The sequence below is a fragment of the Gracilinanus agilis genome, chromosome 2 (genome assembly GCF_016433145.1).
Source record: "Gracilinanus agilis isolate LMUSP501 chromosome 2, AgileGrace, whole genome shotgun sequence".
NCBI classification, from domain to species: domain Eukaryota; kingdom Metazoa; phylum Chordata; class Mammalia; order Didelphimorphia; family Didelphidae; genus Gracilinanus; species Gracilinanus agilis.
Genome location: NC_058131.1, coordinates 428,129,631 through 428,143,563, shown reverse-complemented (window position 1 = coordinate 428,143,563; position 13,933 = coordinate 428,129,631). Strand labels below are relative to the sequence as shown.

The 13,933-nt window shown below is 34.0% G+C and overlaps 1 protein-coding gene across 4 annotated transcripts in view; it reads right to left on the bottom strand.

Moving 5' to 3' along the window:
• Positions 1-272: 272 nt before the first annotated feature.
• Positions 273-13,933, bottom strand: part of RAPGEF6 (Rap guanine nucleotide exchange factor 6) — a 238,818-nt gene continuing 225,157 nt past the window's right edge. For 2 of the 4 annotated variants that reach the window (XM_044664676.1, XM_044664677.1), the window contains 4 exons: positions 7,708-7,936; positions 6,011-6,513; positions 1,593-1,910; positions 273-298 (listed from right to left, as the gene is read on the bottom strand). In XM_044664676.1, coding sequence (XP_044520611.1) covers positions 273-298; positions 1,593-1,910; positions 6,011-6,513; positions 7,708-7,936 — 1,076 coding nt within the window. The remainder of the gene's footprint in view (positions 299-1,592; positions 1,911-6,010; positions 6,514-7,707; positions 7,937-13,933) is intronic. The other 2 variants (XM_044664679.1, XM_044664678.1) reach the window with 1 other exon arrangement.

Sequence of the window (13,933 nt, the reverse complement as noted above, 5' to 3'; positions counted from 1 at the left end):
TACACTTATATCAATGTATAGTGTCAGTGAGTTTTGCAGACTGTATGATTTGTCATATATATTTATAAGTATGGATCTCACAGACTGTTGAGACTAGATGCGAGAGAGGCACAATTCAGCCAGGTCCACATCACTGCTCATAACACAGGCACTAAAAACTTCTTAGTGTAGTAGCAGCAAGTTGTCAGCATTAGCTAACAGACTCTTCTTATGGTCCTTTTCCTCCCAAAGACTTTGATTTCAACTTGTTTTCAAGATGATTTCCCCAAAGGCTAGACTGCTGAAACTTGTTCATTTTCTGAAAACGAAAAAAAAAAATTGATGTTAAATAATTTGCATACATTTTCCTCTAGAACTATATTAATGAAAATAAGTTAACCTACTCTTATCTGACTTCAACATTAATAACCTTTGACAAAGGCCCAGATTTCATCATTACTACCATTGTGGTTAATAATTATGCTCAATATTGAGAAGTGAAATCAATAAAAATTCTTTTTCCTTATTTTATTAATTACTTTGAGAAAAAAACACCCCCAAAAAGGTTTAAAAAATAGACCATTTCTCAAACTATACTTGTACTTAGACAGCACCTACAGGGAAAACCATAATACTAAAGAAAAATATCCATAGCATTCATTTTCAATGGTGAATACTGTGAGACAATATTGTCTTATTCACTGAGGAGTGGGAAAAGATATACCAGGTTCAGGGTGTAAGGTGGTGCCTTATAGCTATGACAGTCTTTGCAAAACAATAATGATTAACAACAATAACAACAGTAATAACAGCCGCTAGCATTTCTCTTAGTGCCTTTGTGTTGGACACTGTATTAAGTACTTTACAAATATTATCTCATTAGAGCCTCACAACAACCCTGGGAAATAGGTGATATTATTATATCCAATTTATAGTCAAGGAAACCGAGGCAAGCAGCAATTAAATGATTTTCCCAGGGCTAGGTACCTAGTAAATGTCTGAAGTCAAATATAAACTCAGGTCATTCTGATTCAAAACCCAGTGCTTTATCCGCTGTGACATTTGGCTGGCTCCAAACATAAAAATGTGAACAATTGTGCAACAAAGTAAGTTTAGAAGGATCTATAATTGCTGGGGAAAATAATTTTTAATAACAAAAATAATATTATGATTCTCCTAACATAACAATACTAACATAATAATTCAATGTCTCATTTTTGACATTTTTCTGAAATGTCTACTCCCTAAAGCAGCACCATAGAATGAATACTATTTTCAAAAAAGATAACAGGGGCAAGCTAGGTGGCTCAGTTGATTGAGAGCCAGGCCCAGAGATGAGATCCGGTCCTGGGTTCAAATCTGACCTCAGACACTTCCCGCTATGTGACTCTGGGCAAGTCATTTAACACCCGCCCTCCTTGCCTGGCTCTTACCATCTGCCTTGGAACCACACTTTTTGAGATGCTTTAAAATACATTTTGAAATCATATTTTACAAAACCATTAATAAACATTAATAAAGGAAAATTAAAGTAAAAAAATCATAGTCGTGAAACTTGATTTATTTTCATAGAAATTTACTTAATAGGCATCAAAGGTAGTGTGTCAACATACCATCTGCTTCACTATCTGCATCAGTCACACCGGCTAGTTTAGAGGAAGGCTGCAGATTATGCCACTGCGGCTGAGATAGGATCTTCGATGAAATACAGGCCATGGGTTCACTACTGAGAGAGGCTGATGAAAGTCTAGAGAGGTTGCTATGTACCATCTTTGACCTCTGTACTGCCACACTATAGTCTGGAGGTTTTAAGTGTGGGTGGTGGGGTGGTCCTTCTTTTATGTCGGCTAAAGAAATCCCCATGTATCCTGGTGGGGTGGGAGGTGGCTCCCTATACCTATCGTCCTTCTTAGGTGAGGTGACACAGTACACTGGCATAAGAAATAAGCAATGGAAATGTTAATGAAGAAATAAGATTTGGAAAAACAAACTTAAAGAAAAGCAAAATGTTACAATGGAAAAAATGATTAAGAAGGCAAATGAAAAAACCTCAGTAATATATAATGATAGTGGCAGATTTCACTTTAAATTTTTAAAAACCATCTTTTTGTTCAAAACTATATTAGATATCTGCTGAAAAAGAGCTCTGAATTTTTATAACAGTATATAGAATAATCAAGAACCACAAGAGAATATAAAAACAGACAAGCCTCCACTACTGAAAACCTGGATCAAATTTCTGAACTAGTTTCAAAAAAGTCTTTCACAATGAGATATTTAAAGAAAACCAACTGACAATGAAAAACTAAAAGCAATGTTCACCCCTCACTTGTCAGTCCCTACTAACTATATTAAATACCATAATGAAGATTTTTACTTCAAGGAATTTTGATCTATCTAGAATACCTGTGTGTAATCAAGAGTAACCTAAAAGACAAAAAAGAAGTGTGCTAAAATCTGTAAATCAAAATAGCATTTCTCACAAGATTGGTTGTTTCTACACTTACTTATATAACCAAGTATATTTGTATGAGCACTGGAGAATGAAATTCTCACCAAATAATATGGATTTTGTCCTCCTGAGATAGAACATGCTATTTTTGGTTTTTGGTCATTTTTTCAAATAGTACATTGAATGATGTTTGTATATAAATGTACTCCAAAAGACACAACACAGATTAGGCCCACAGTATGCACCTCTACTATATAACTAATTAATTCCCAGAAAGATCTTTCTGCTTTCAGATAAAGTTCAGGGAAAAATACAAATTAATAATTTTATATTTTTATTAACCAGAAAAATAATCATCAGCTAATAAATTTCACCCTCAAGTCTGTAAATCTCATGCACAGTGTCATTGAACTTTTTTTTTTTAAACCTTTAACTTCTGTGTATTGGCTCCTAGGTGGAAGAGTAGTAAGGGTGGGCAATGGGGGTCAAGTGACTTGACCAGGGACACACAGCTGGAGTCACTGAACTTTGTAGACTGAATGCTCTGTATCAAAGCTTCAAAAAGGAAGGTAAAATTACCAGACAGAAGAAGACCAGGATAGTCCAAAGTATCAAATTTTTATAAAAGGCTTCTTAACTTTTTCTCATGCAAATGAGGAAGTTAGTCACTTACGGGGACCAAAAGAACTAATAATTTTATATGAAGTAGCAAAGAAAAGTTAAAGGATTATTGAAATATCAAAAGTGAACATAAAGTTTTCTTTTTCTTGACTAGTTGGATGGAGAACTATCAATAATTATATTTAAATCCACAGTTCTCCTCTATCTAATCCTCAGCTAGAGTGGTCAGAAAACTGAAAGGTATTCAATAAAATGAAAACAAATACTGAGTATCTATTTTATTATATGACATCTCATTCAAAATCAGTTATTAGTGAAATGCATCTAGAGACCTAAGACTCACTAACTTACCTCATTAATTTACTTGAGCCTGACAATGGCTTATTTTTTTAATATTTTGCTGAAAATATCCAAACCCAAGATTTTGTAACTAGTTCTTTAGGGAGGTTATTCCATATTCAGACTCTAAGAAAATACATTTCACTGTTTGGTTTTATGATATCCAAGAGGTAAAAAGCATTGCTCTAAAAACCAAGAGTTAACATAAGGTACCTCTAAATGGAACTTAAGTAGAAGGTTCTTTAAGCCTTGGATTCCATCTCATCCTTTTAAGAACCTCAAAAGCATTGGGCATATTTACTTTTATATCTTTAGAATCTGTGTCATGAAAGTAGAGATTGCTTCATTCTTTGTATTCATATACCAATCACCTAATAGAGTACCCATGTGCTTTAGTAGGTAACTAATAAATGTTGGTTGATTGATTCTTCTCAGTAGAATCAGGTTCCCAAAACCACTGAGGAAACTTTTAAAGAGGACAAGATAGGAAAGGCCACAAAGAGACCACAGTTCTCCTAAGAGCTGTGCTCTGGAGGTCAGTATAAATGTCTTATGGCCAGGAATCCATTTTCTCTTTATGTACTTCAAGATTTGGGGGGGAAAGGGGTTTCATCAGATATTGCTACCAATTTTTGATGTCATTATTGAACAGTACTGACTGTCCTTTTCACTATAGCACAAACAACAAAAACAACAATCTTTACTAAGTATCTAAGTAAGAATTCTAAGGCAGAAGAGCGATAAGGATTAGCCAACTGGTGTTAGGTGAATTGCCCAGGATCACCCAGTTAGGAAACCACTGAGGCCACATTTGAACCCAGGTCTTCCCAACTCCAGGGCTGGGTCTCTATCCACTGAGCCACCTCACTGTCCCTCCCTACAGCATAATCAACCTAAGTTCTCTTCTGAGCCAAAAAAAGATATGCCTTAATCATTGTGAAAGTGAGGAAACAAGATTTAACAAATTTATATAAGTATATCTTATTTTTTTATAAAAACTATAAGCTACTTGAAGGCAAAAAGCATGTCATAATCTTTTATTTCCCCCTACAGTGAGAACATAATAACCTTCAATAAATCCTAGCTGAAGGAATGAATGGGTAAAATATTATGCCATGTATTCCCTGTTCTGTTTGCCTTCAACTAGTGGAATTCAACCTATCTTTTCCTGGATGTTCATTGCATATATAGCACACCCCTACAAATATTATGTAGAATTCATTTAGTAAATTAAGCAACAACAGGAATGTCAGCTTCAAAAGAGTGAGGATGGGGAGTGGGTGCTATAGTATTTAAGCACACTTCCTCTGGAGGAGTAAAAGAGAAGGGGAGGGAGCAAGCAGAAAAGAGCCACGACATGCACAAAAATGCAATATATAGCCAAATATCAAAATAATAAGTTAGTTTAGGTTATATAAGTGATTAGAATGTAATCCTGGTATAGAATGTAATAGCACTCTGCATAGCAATAGGCTAAAAAATATTTTAGGTCCATTCTATTTTTTCCCCTAATAAGGCAGAAAGAAAAACATTAAATTCTACCATGTGACATGAAAAGAGAAATTTGCTTTGGTTACTTACAAAATGATATTAAAAAAGTCATCCCATCAGTCTCTAGTACAATAATAAAGTTTTATTCAGAAAAATAAGTTCCCTTGACTAAAACAAATCTACTCCTATTTCAATGAGCTCTAGTGGCTTTCTATTATTCCTAGGATCAAATATAAAAATCTTCTTCAGTCTTCATAACCTGGCTCTTTCCTATCTTTCCAGTCTTTTTACAACTTCCTCATCTCCACCATACTCTATAACCCAGTTACATTAGCATCTTTGCTGTTCTGTGAATAAAACACTTTTTTGGCTCCATTCTAGTACCTGTCTTGAGAGTATTTAAAACTATTTTTGTGTTATTTCCTCCTCAAGAGATCCTTGAGGATTCATTTTCCTTTCAAATGCTCTGGTACATAGTAAGTGCTTAATAAGTGTCTACAGACTTGACAATATTTTTTTAAATGCTTCCCCCTTTTACTTGACCCACTGACACCTTTTTAGTAATTCTTTCACTTGTTCAAAACTAATTCAAAAGGTCTCCAAAAATGTTTTTTCAAGGAGAAAGAGAAGGAATGAAAAAAAGTTTCTACTAACTCCAAACAATTCTCATTTGATATGAAGGTTAAATAAAAACATGAAAATGAAAAAAGAGGAAAGATATATCCTGGTACTACTATTTTTCTGAGTGTCAACAGTAGTGAAGCTACTTTTCAACTTTCAGAGAAACAAGAGGTACTGTGGCATGTAAAGACTATTTTACCTAAGAGTAACTGCTGGTACATTCTGAAAGAGAACCATTTCTCAAGACTCTTTGATTTTAAAAACTGCAGGCATGTAGACACATGCTCCTAGCAGACTTCTGAGCTTCTTATTAGAAAGACAGCCATGTTGAAACTTTACTGTGCTCTTACTTGTTTCCCCAAATTGCTACCCTAGTTATGAAGAGCTACAACAGCTCCATGCTTTATTGTTAGCATCCATAGAGATGGATGGAGCTAAAATCTGCCAACATCATTTCCAAATCACTTATGAGAGAGTGCTACAAAGATAAAAACCAACATGACTTACCTATCAAGCCTTTTTCTGTACTGGACGTAACTGTTTTGTATGTGGCATCAGTGCTATTATGAGAGTCCAAAGTCTCATCTGGCTCTACAGTGGAATCTTCTACCACCCTTCTCTTCACTGTCCCATAGTTTGTTTCATATGTGTCTGAGAGAGAGCTTGAGGAGGCCCAGCTTTGCCTTGACTGCACCCATTCTGTGCCATCTTTAGGCTGACTGTTAGTCTGAGAGTAGCCTTCTGGATACAAATAAGGTTCACAAATTGTGGGTTCCACTTCAGCAATGGGAACATCCAAATGAGTGTGTCGATAAGAGTTCAAGAGGTCCCAGCTCTTCTGGTTCTGAATATTCTGAAAGTTGTCATGGGAACTACTTGAACATGAAGTCCAACTTCCACGGCCACTGTCAGCTGCTTCTATGGTAATGTGTTCATGAGAAATCTCCTCAGTGCTCACAGATGATGAAACAACTAAACTCTTGACTAGAGAAGGCTTTGAGAGTGACCATCTAAACATGGAGACAATTATACATGCATAAAATGAGCCTTGTTTTTTCTGGATAAAAAAATTCTTTCCTTATTTACTAGTTTGTTTAAAAAATCTAGTCAAATAATACTACAAAGTATTGTGAAATTGTGAGTGATAAAATAAGCTCACAAAAGTAGGATTACTAAAATTACAAACAGAAAAGACATCTCTAACCCTTCTAATGAAATTAATAGTTTGGATATTAAATTAGAAAGACATTTAAAGAATGTCAATGATCAAAAGGGCATTCCTTAAAACTACATTTGTGTGTTACCTTTGAAAAATAGCTTTAAAACATTTTTCACATTAAATGCAAAAATGTGGCTTGTAACTGATAACACTCCTCAGTGAGTCAATAAAATGAAATTGAGTCATTTTGAATGATTATAGTATTTGGAGAGAATATCATAGTTTGGCCTATTTTAGAAACATTAAAAATTACTAAGCAGCATTTGATTAAGATTTTAATTAACTTGGCTTTTAAAAAATAAACTAGATTTTTACAGATAACCAAATATGAACTTGGGTCTTCCTAATTTCAAACATCCAGACTCCATGCACTGTGAGACCTATACTTACTTTTCTCTCTTCACTTTTTTTGTCCAAGTTTTATTTCACAAAATGAATAATATGGAAATGTTTCAAATGGCAGCTATGTGGCACAGTGGATAAAAGTACCAGTCCTGGTCTCAGGAAGATCAGAGTTTAAATGTGGCCCCAGGCACTTAGTAGATGTGTGACCTTGGAACAAGTCATTTTAACCTTGTTCCCCTCAGTTACCTCATCTATAAATTGAGCTAGAGAAGGAAATGCAAACTGTTCCAGTATCTTTTCCAATAAAACCTCAAATGGGGTCACAAAGAGTCAGATGTGGCTGAAAACGGCTTTTTATAAAAAAGTATTATCCGGTACTTTTTAACATGTTATGCTTATTTCAATAACCTGACTGTCCAAAGTGTAAGAACTTTCCTATTCAATTTTAAAAATAATGAAAAGTGAAGGACTTTCACTTTCCTTCTTTTCTTATAAAATTCAAACAATTTTTAGTGTTCCAGATGAATGACCAGCCAAGAACTTCCCACCTTCTTTAAAACTACTGCTGAAAATATCACTCTATCTCCTATGCTTTCCTGCTTCCTGCTTGCAGTCACTCAACAATATTAAAGCAGCTCACCCAATCACATGCAGGCTGTGGTCAGCTGTCACTGGAGGGTTTTCTTTCTTTTCTGCTGTTCCAACTGAATCTACGCCGCTTAGAGACTGGGGTAAGCATCGATCCTCCTGTAGAGCTGCAGACATTGAGTCAACAGAACAATTACTCACGATGCTGGACCTCGATGAAATCTCACTATGGCTTGAGTCTGAGAAGTTTTCGGATTTAGCTGATGGTATGTGAGTATAACCTAAATGAGGAGAGAAAAATATTTATACAAGGAACAGGCCCTGTGAAACATAATAATAAAACTCCACTAACAAATATTTAAAGACCCAAAGTAATATATTGAGAATTACTACTTAAGAGGAGACAGAAAATATCAATTATTTCAAATGGCACTGTAGATTAACGTTTTCAATTTCTGATATATGTCAGGGGTAGAGGGCACTTAATGGGGTTAAAAAAATTAGAAAGAAAAAATTCCTAAATGTTAGGCTGGTATTACCTGTACTTCAATCAGATACAGCCTTATCGGTTCAGAGATAGTGACTTACAGACTTAGATGGTTTTTTAAAAAAAAGATTACAGAATAAATTTGAATTTTCCAATAAAATCTTGAGAAGAAAACCATAATATTTAGTACATGCAAAGAAATAATCACTTTAGATGTGAAAATAAGCATTCTATTCAAGTTAATTATCTTTTATCAACTTTGCAAATAACTGATGGAACAGGCAGTTTGCAAAATATACCTTGTTAAAGACAGGACTGAGAACTAATGGGGTTCTTAAAGGGTCATTTAATCCAAATGCCTATTTTACACATGAGACCTATCTATGGGCAGAGAGCTATGTTTGAGTTTTTTTCCCTCTATTCCTTTTTTTTTTTTAATTTTTAAAAGCTCATGTACCTTTTTTCTTAAATGAAAAGTGTCTTTATAAATTTATTTTGGATTTTATTTCTTATCATCACTCTAGATTTATGAGAATTTCCTTTTCTATCCACAGGTACGTTTGCCACTAAATTATATCCAATGGAAATGTATTTTATTATCAATATAAAAATATATCAATAAATCTGAGATCTTTTTATAATGCAATCTATAAATACCCTTAGAATCTCAAGAATTGGAAAGGATCAAAGAAGCTATCTCATCCAGATTATAACTGAATTCATTCAATATTCTCTTGAAAACCTGCAAAAAATGGGAAGAATCCATTACCACGGTAGGAAACCTATTCCATTTTGGGAAAGCTCTAATTGACAGCAAGTTTTTCTTCTCATCAAACTGAAACTTGTCTACCCATTGTACCTAATTCTAACTCTGGAGTAAAACGAAACAATTCTAATCTTTCTTCAATGTAGAAGTATTTCAAGTACGTGAAGATAGCTATTATCTGGCAGTTTGGTAGAGTAAATCAGAATCCTAGACTTGGGAGTGAGGAAGATCCAGGTTTGAAACTCACCTCTGAAACTTAGACCACAGCCTAATCACCTAACCACTCTGTGGCAATTTCTTCATCTGTAAAATAGGGATGAATACTATAGCATCTCACCTCATATGGTTTAACTAATAATGTATATAAACCATTTTGCAAAACTCCATCAAATGTCAGCTCTTTTTGTCAACATTATCATCATCATCATCACTACTATCTTGCCCCCTCATTCTTCACATTTTGGTGGTCAATACTCTCTTCGATATTTTTCAGCTTGTCAAAACCTTCCTAAAAATGTCGTACTCAGAACTCAATGCATATACCAGATATTATGACCAAAATTAAGTCAAATGGGACTATCTCACCTCCAGTATTCTAAACATTGACTGTCATTTCACACTATAAATAAAGCTCAAACTTAGAGGCCATTAAAAAACTTAGAACTTTTATATATAAACTATTGTTGCATTATACCTACCCCATCCTTTATCTGCGAAGATTTTTAACCTAAATACAAAAATTACATTTTTTCTTATTAAATGTTATTGCATTCAGCCCATTATGTTATCTTTTTGAAACCTATCATCCAATATGTTAATCATCTCTCCCAATTTTATATCATTTTCAAAAATTTATAAGCATATCAACTATTTCTTTATTCTAATCACTAAGGGAAATGTTAGAAGACAGATCCCTGAGGTAATCCAACAGAGACCTCCTCAAAGTTGTCAATGAAAATCAAGTTGTACATAATAGACATTTGAAGTTTCACGAATTATCCCTATTTGTGTATTTGTGTATATATAAAAATGTCCATTTTAGATGTTTTAAAGTTAAGAATTTTCAAAATATTAAATTTACGAAATTGGCATTTTTTCAGTCTGCTTTTTCAACTAGTTCTGAATAGCTGAATATCTGAATCTTAAATAGCTGTACTATCATCTATCCTACATTTCTTTCTTGCACACAAATAACACCTTGTACAATTCTTTGCTGAAGTCTATGTGAATAATGCCTACATCATTTCCCTGATCTAGTAACCCAGTCAAAAACAAAAAAAAAAAAAGAAAAGAAACATTAAATGTGCCATAATTTGTTTTTGATAAGTTCTTAGTGATTAACCATTTCCTTTCTAAATGCTCACAAATCAGGCAACAAGGTTCCTTTAATAATGCATTCTAGAATTTCTCCACAAATAGCAATAAAGCCTACAAGTTCAGAGGCTTGTGCTCATCCCTTTTTATAACATTAGTTCCAACTATGCTTTCCTGTGGCACCTTTCTTTTTCTTCATAAGCTTCCAAAGATCAACAATTGCTCACTTCTATTCCCCTGATATAATCCCTCTTTTGTCCAACAGTAAATTGTCCCTATGCTCATATGCCTCTCTAATCTTCAGTATCTTCCTACATAATGGCTCCCTCTCTACTGCCTACAGAGATATTCAGGTCTCCCCATACATTTTTTAAAAACCTTTACTTGATTCCACTACCTCCTCAAGTCACTGTCTTATAATTCTTTTCCCTTTGAATCAAAAATCCCAAGACTAAGATTACTTGTCAGCTCTATTTCTTCCTCTCATTCAGTTCTCAAACCCCTGTTAATCTGACTTCTGTGCATGAGATCACAACTAAAAATGTTTTTTTTTAGCAATAAACTCTTAACAGATCAATTTCTCATTTCTCTTCCTCATCTTTATTTCTCAAAAGCATTTAACATCTATGTTCAGCCTTTCTTCTGTGAAATTTTCTCATGTTTGGGTTTTTGTGTCACTGCACCTTTTCTCCATCTAAGCTCTTTCTCTTTCTCAGTAATTTCCTCTGTTTCTGTTCATTCAACTCTGACGTCTATGCAGATGATTCCCCAATTTAGTTTTTCTCTTGAGCTCTAGTTTCAAATAACCAACTGCTTATTTTAAGTTTGGAAATATGTGTATGGTAGGCATCTCATATTTGACTTGCTTTAAACAGAACTTATCGTGTTTTCCCTATCACCTACAGTGGATAGCACTCTGGACTCCAAGTCAGAAAGACCTAAGTTCAAATCTGTCTGCAGACTAGCTGTATAACCCCAAGCAAGTCACTAAATCTGTTTGCCTCCATTTCTGTAAATGTAAAATGGGGGAAATAATAGCACCTACCTTTCAGAGTTGTTGTAAAGATCAAATGAAATTATATTTACACAAAGCACTTAGCACAGTGCCTGGTACATAATAGGCACTTAATAAATGCTTATTCCTTTCCCTCCTCCTCCTGTTACTCAGGAATACAGACCATTTTTTAAAACCATTATATATTTTTGGCATGAAGAAAGGCCAGTATTGCATACTAAAATGAATCTTTGGCAAACATTTCAAAACTAAGGTACACCTACGTTTTCCATTCATGATTATGTAATCTAAAAAGAAGAAAAAAAAGGATGTGCTCTGATATAAATCTCTTAACAAATTTTTAAAAGGGCAAAGAATGCTATTTTATAAAAGGAAAGATCAACGTCCCAAAGGGAAGTGGTATTTAGGATATTCTCAAGAATTCTAGTTAGACTGTAGATGTATATTGAAGGACTTCTCTTGGGCAAAAATATTGATAATTCTCATTTCCTCTCTGTTGCTAGCAGCATTCAATGAAGAAATAATCTGTCACTTTGGAGAAGTTCAGTTCATCCATATAAAAACTGAAACTAAGATAGGAGATGGAACTTTAACCCTTGTGCAATTGCCATCACTCACTAACTTTTTTGTAAAAAAGGAGAGCAAAAATGACCCAACAAAAATAACAAACCATATCAATTATGTAACAACAATACTGATTGTGAACAAAATATCTACGGCCAAATCATCTTGAATTTGTGTGACATACTTAAAAAAGGGGATGTGCCATTTATAGTATGATGAGGTCAGAGTAAATGAACTTCCAGTAGTAGAAAAGAAATTCAAAGTCCAGACCCTGAACAAAGTGGGTCAACATCATCATCTTACTGGGCAAAAAACTGCAGTTTTATACACTGAATGACATGAAGTTTAGCTTTTAAAAACCTGGTGATTTGTAGTTACCAAAAAAAGAAAGTCTTCAAAGTATCATGTCATCTGCTATTACTAGAACAATTACAGACACAACTAACAGACAACTTGTATAATTAGGTATCTTAAGATCAATTATGGCAAAAGTTAAATCACAGGTTGTCAAATTACAAGTCCAAATCAAACAAATGTATATGAAATTAGGTGGTCTATTGTGCCAATTGTCTTTGAATTCAAACATGGAGAACAACTACTACTTATTTACTTTTTTCCAGGAATTATTTTGGTTATCACATCCATGGAGATTTTACCTCAGAGTCAACAGATGAAAGTTATGCTGGTTTGGGTTTTTAAGTCATTATAATCATTGCAAACCCTATATGAACAGAATGGGAAATGTTTGCAAAATTTAGAATTTAGAAATTTAGAAATAATGCCTCAAAATGTCCCAGAGGAAGAAATCCCACCACCCTACAATTCTGCCTTACAATATCATTTCCCTTTCCATTTAAAACTGATACCATTTTTAGGATGAGGACCTAAAGTGTCATTCTTCCTTTCTCTCCAAGCTTGGGGAACACTATTTATAGAACAATCACCAAAGTCATCTTATATTTCTAATTAATCCATGTGAGATTTTAATATAAAATTGACTTCCTCATTTGAAAGATAGAAACTGAAGCCCACAGGGGAAATTATTTGTCCTGAGCCAATGACATAATCAGAGTTAAAATCCAAGCCTTCTGGTAAATGACCCAAGGTTCCTTCCTTGGGTTGCTTTCCCTGACTGAATGCCCAGAAAGAATTAAAAGACCTCTTTAGATTTTGCCCTGGAAAAAAAAATTTTTTTTTAAACTACAGATAATCCCAGGATATGAAAAGAGTTTACAGAACTCCAGAGGAAGGAATTATATCAGTATTCTCCTCACAGTCCTGAAGACATAGCTTACTCATGATGTCTTCTTTAATCAACTGAAATTTTTAAAAATAGTGGGCACTAGATTGAAGATTTGGTACATTTACTTCTTCTTGAAAGCAAGTAAATATTTTTAATTGGCAAAAAAAGATAATTTTAAATAAGTTATCAAATCTGGTTAGTCTCAAGGAAACATGACCATAAACAAAATCAAACTGGAAAATGTTTACTAACCATATCACTGATATTTGGAGATTTATTCTATAATAAACAAACTTGCTTTTCTGAAAAATAAGCATCTTTAGAGTCCTTGCCCCAAGTCCCACCCCAATTCAGTTTCTGCCAATAGAAATAAAATATAAAAAGTTTGCCAGGGTAAATATTATCTCAATATATTAATAAAACAATATATGTAAAACTATGGCATTTTAATTCCACAGTGTTTTTTACTGCTACAGAAATTCTGACCTTAACACTAATGTGAATAATGAAATATTTACAAATTCAATTTCACAAATCTCTTTGCCTGGACTTTCTTTATGAACAGACAAAGAATGTAAACTATTAAGAATTTACATTCATATAAATAATAAAACAAATTCAATGCTAACATAAAATAAAATATTTTTAAATCCCATCTTAGAGTGTCTTCCTTCTTTTAAGCTTGAGCTGTGGGCACAACCAGTTGAGAGCGTTCCTGGTGCAGTGGCTAGCTGAGTCGGAGATGTCCCTCTCTTTTTCATCCCTGATGAAAAATCCTCCAATAGCCTTTTCCTTTCCAGAGCTCTCTGTGTCTTGAATGGAATCTGCAGTCTCTTTCCTGTTAACCACTAGTCTCTCCCTTGATAGGGTCCTTTCCCTAAATCTTCTA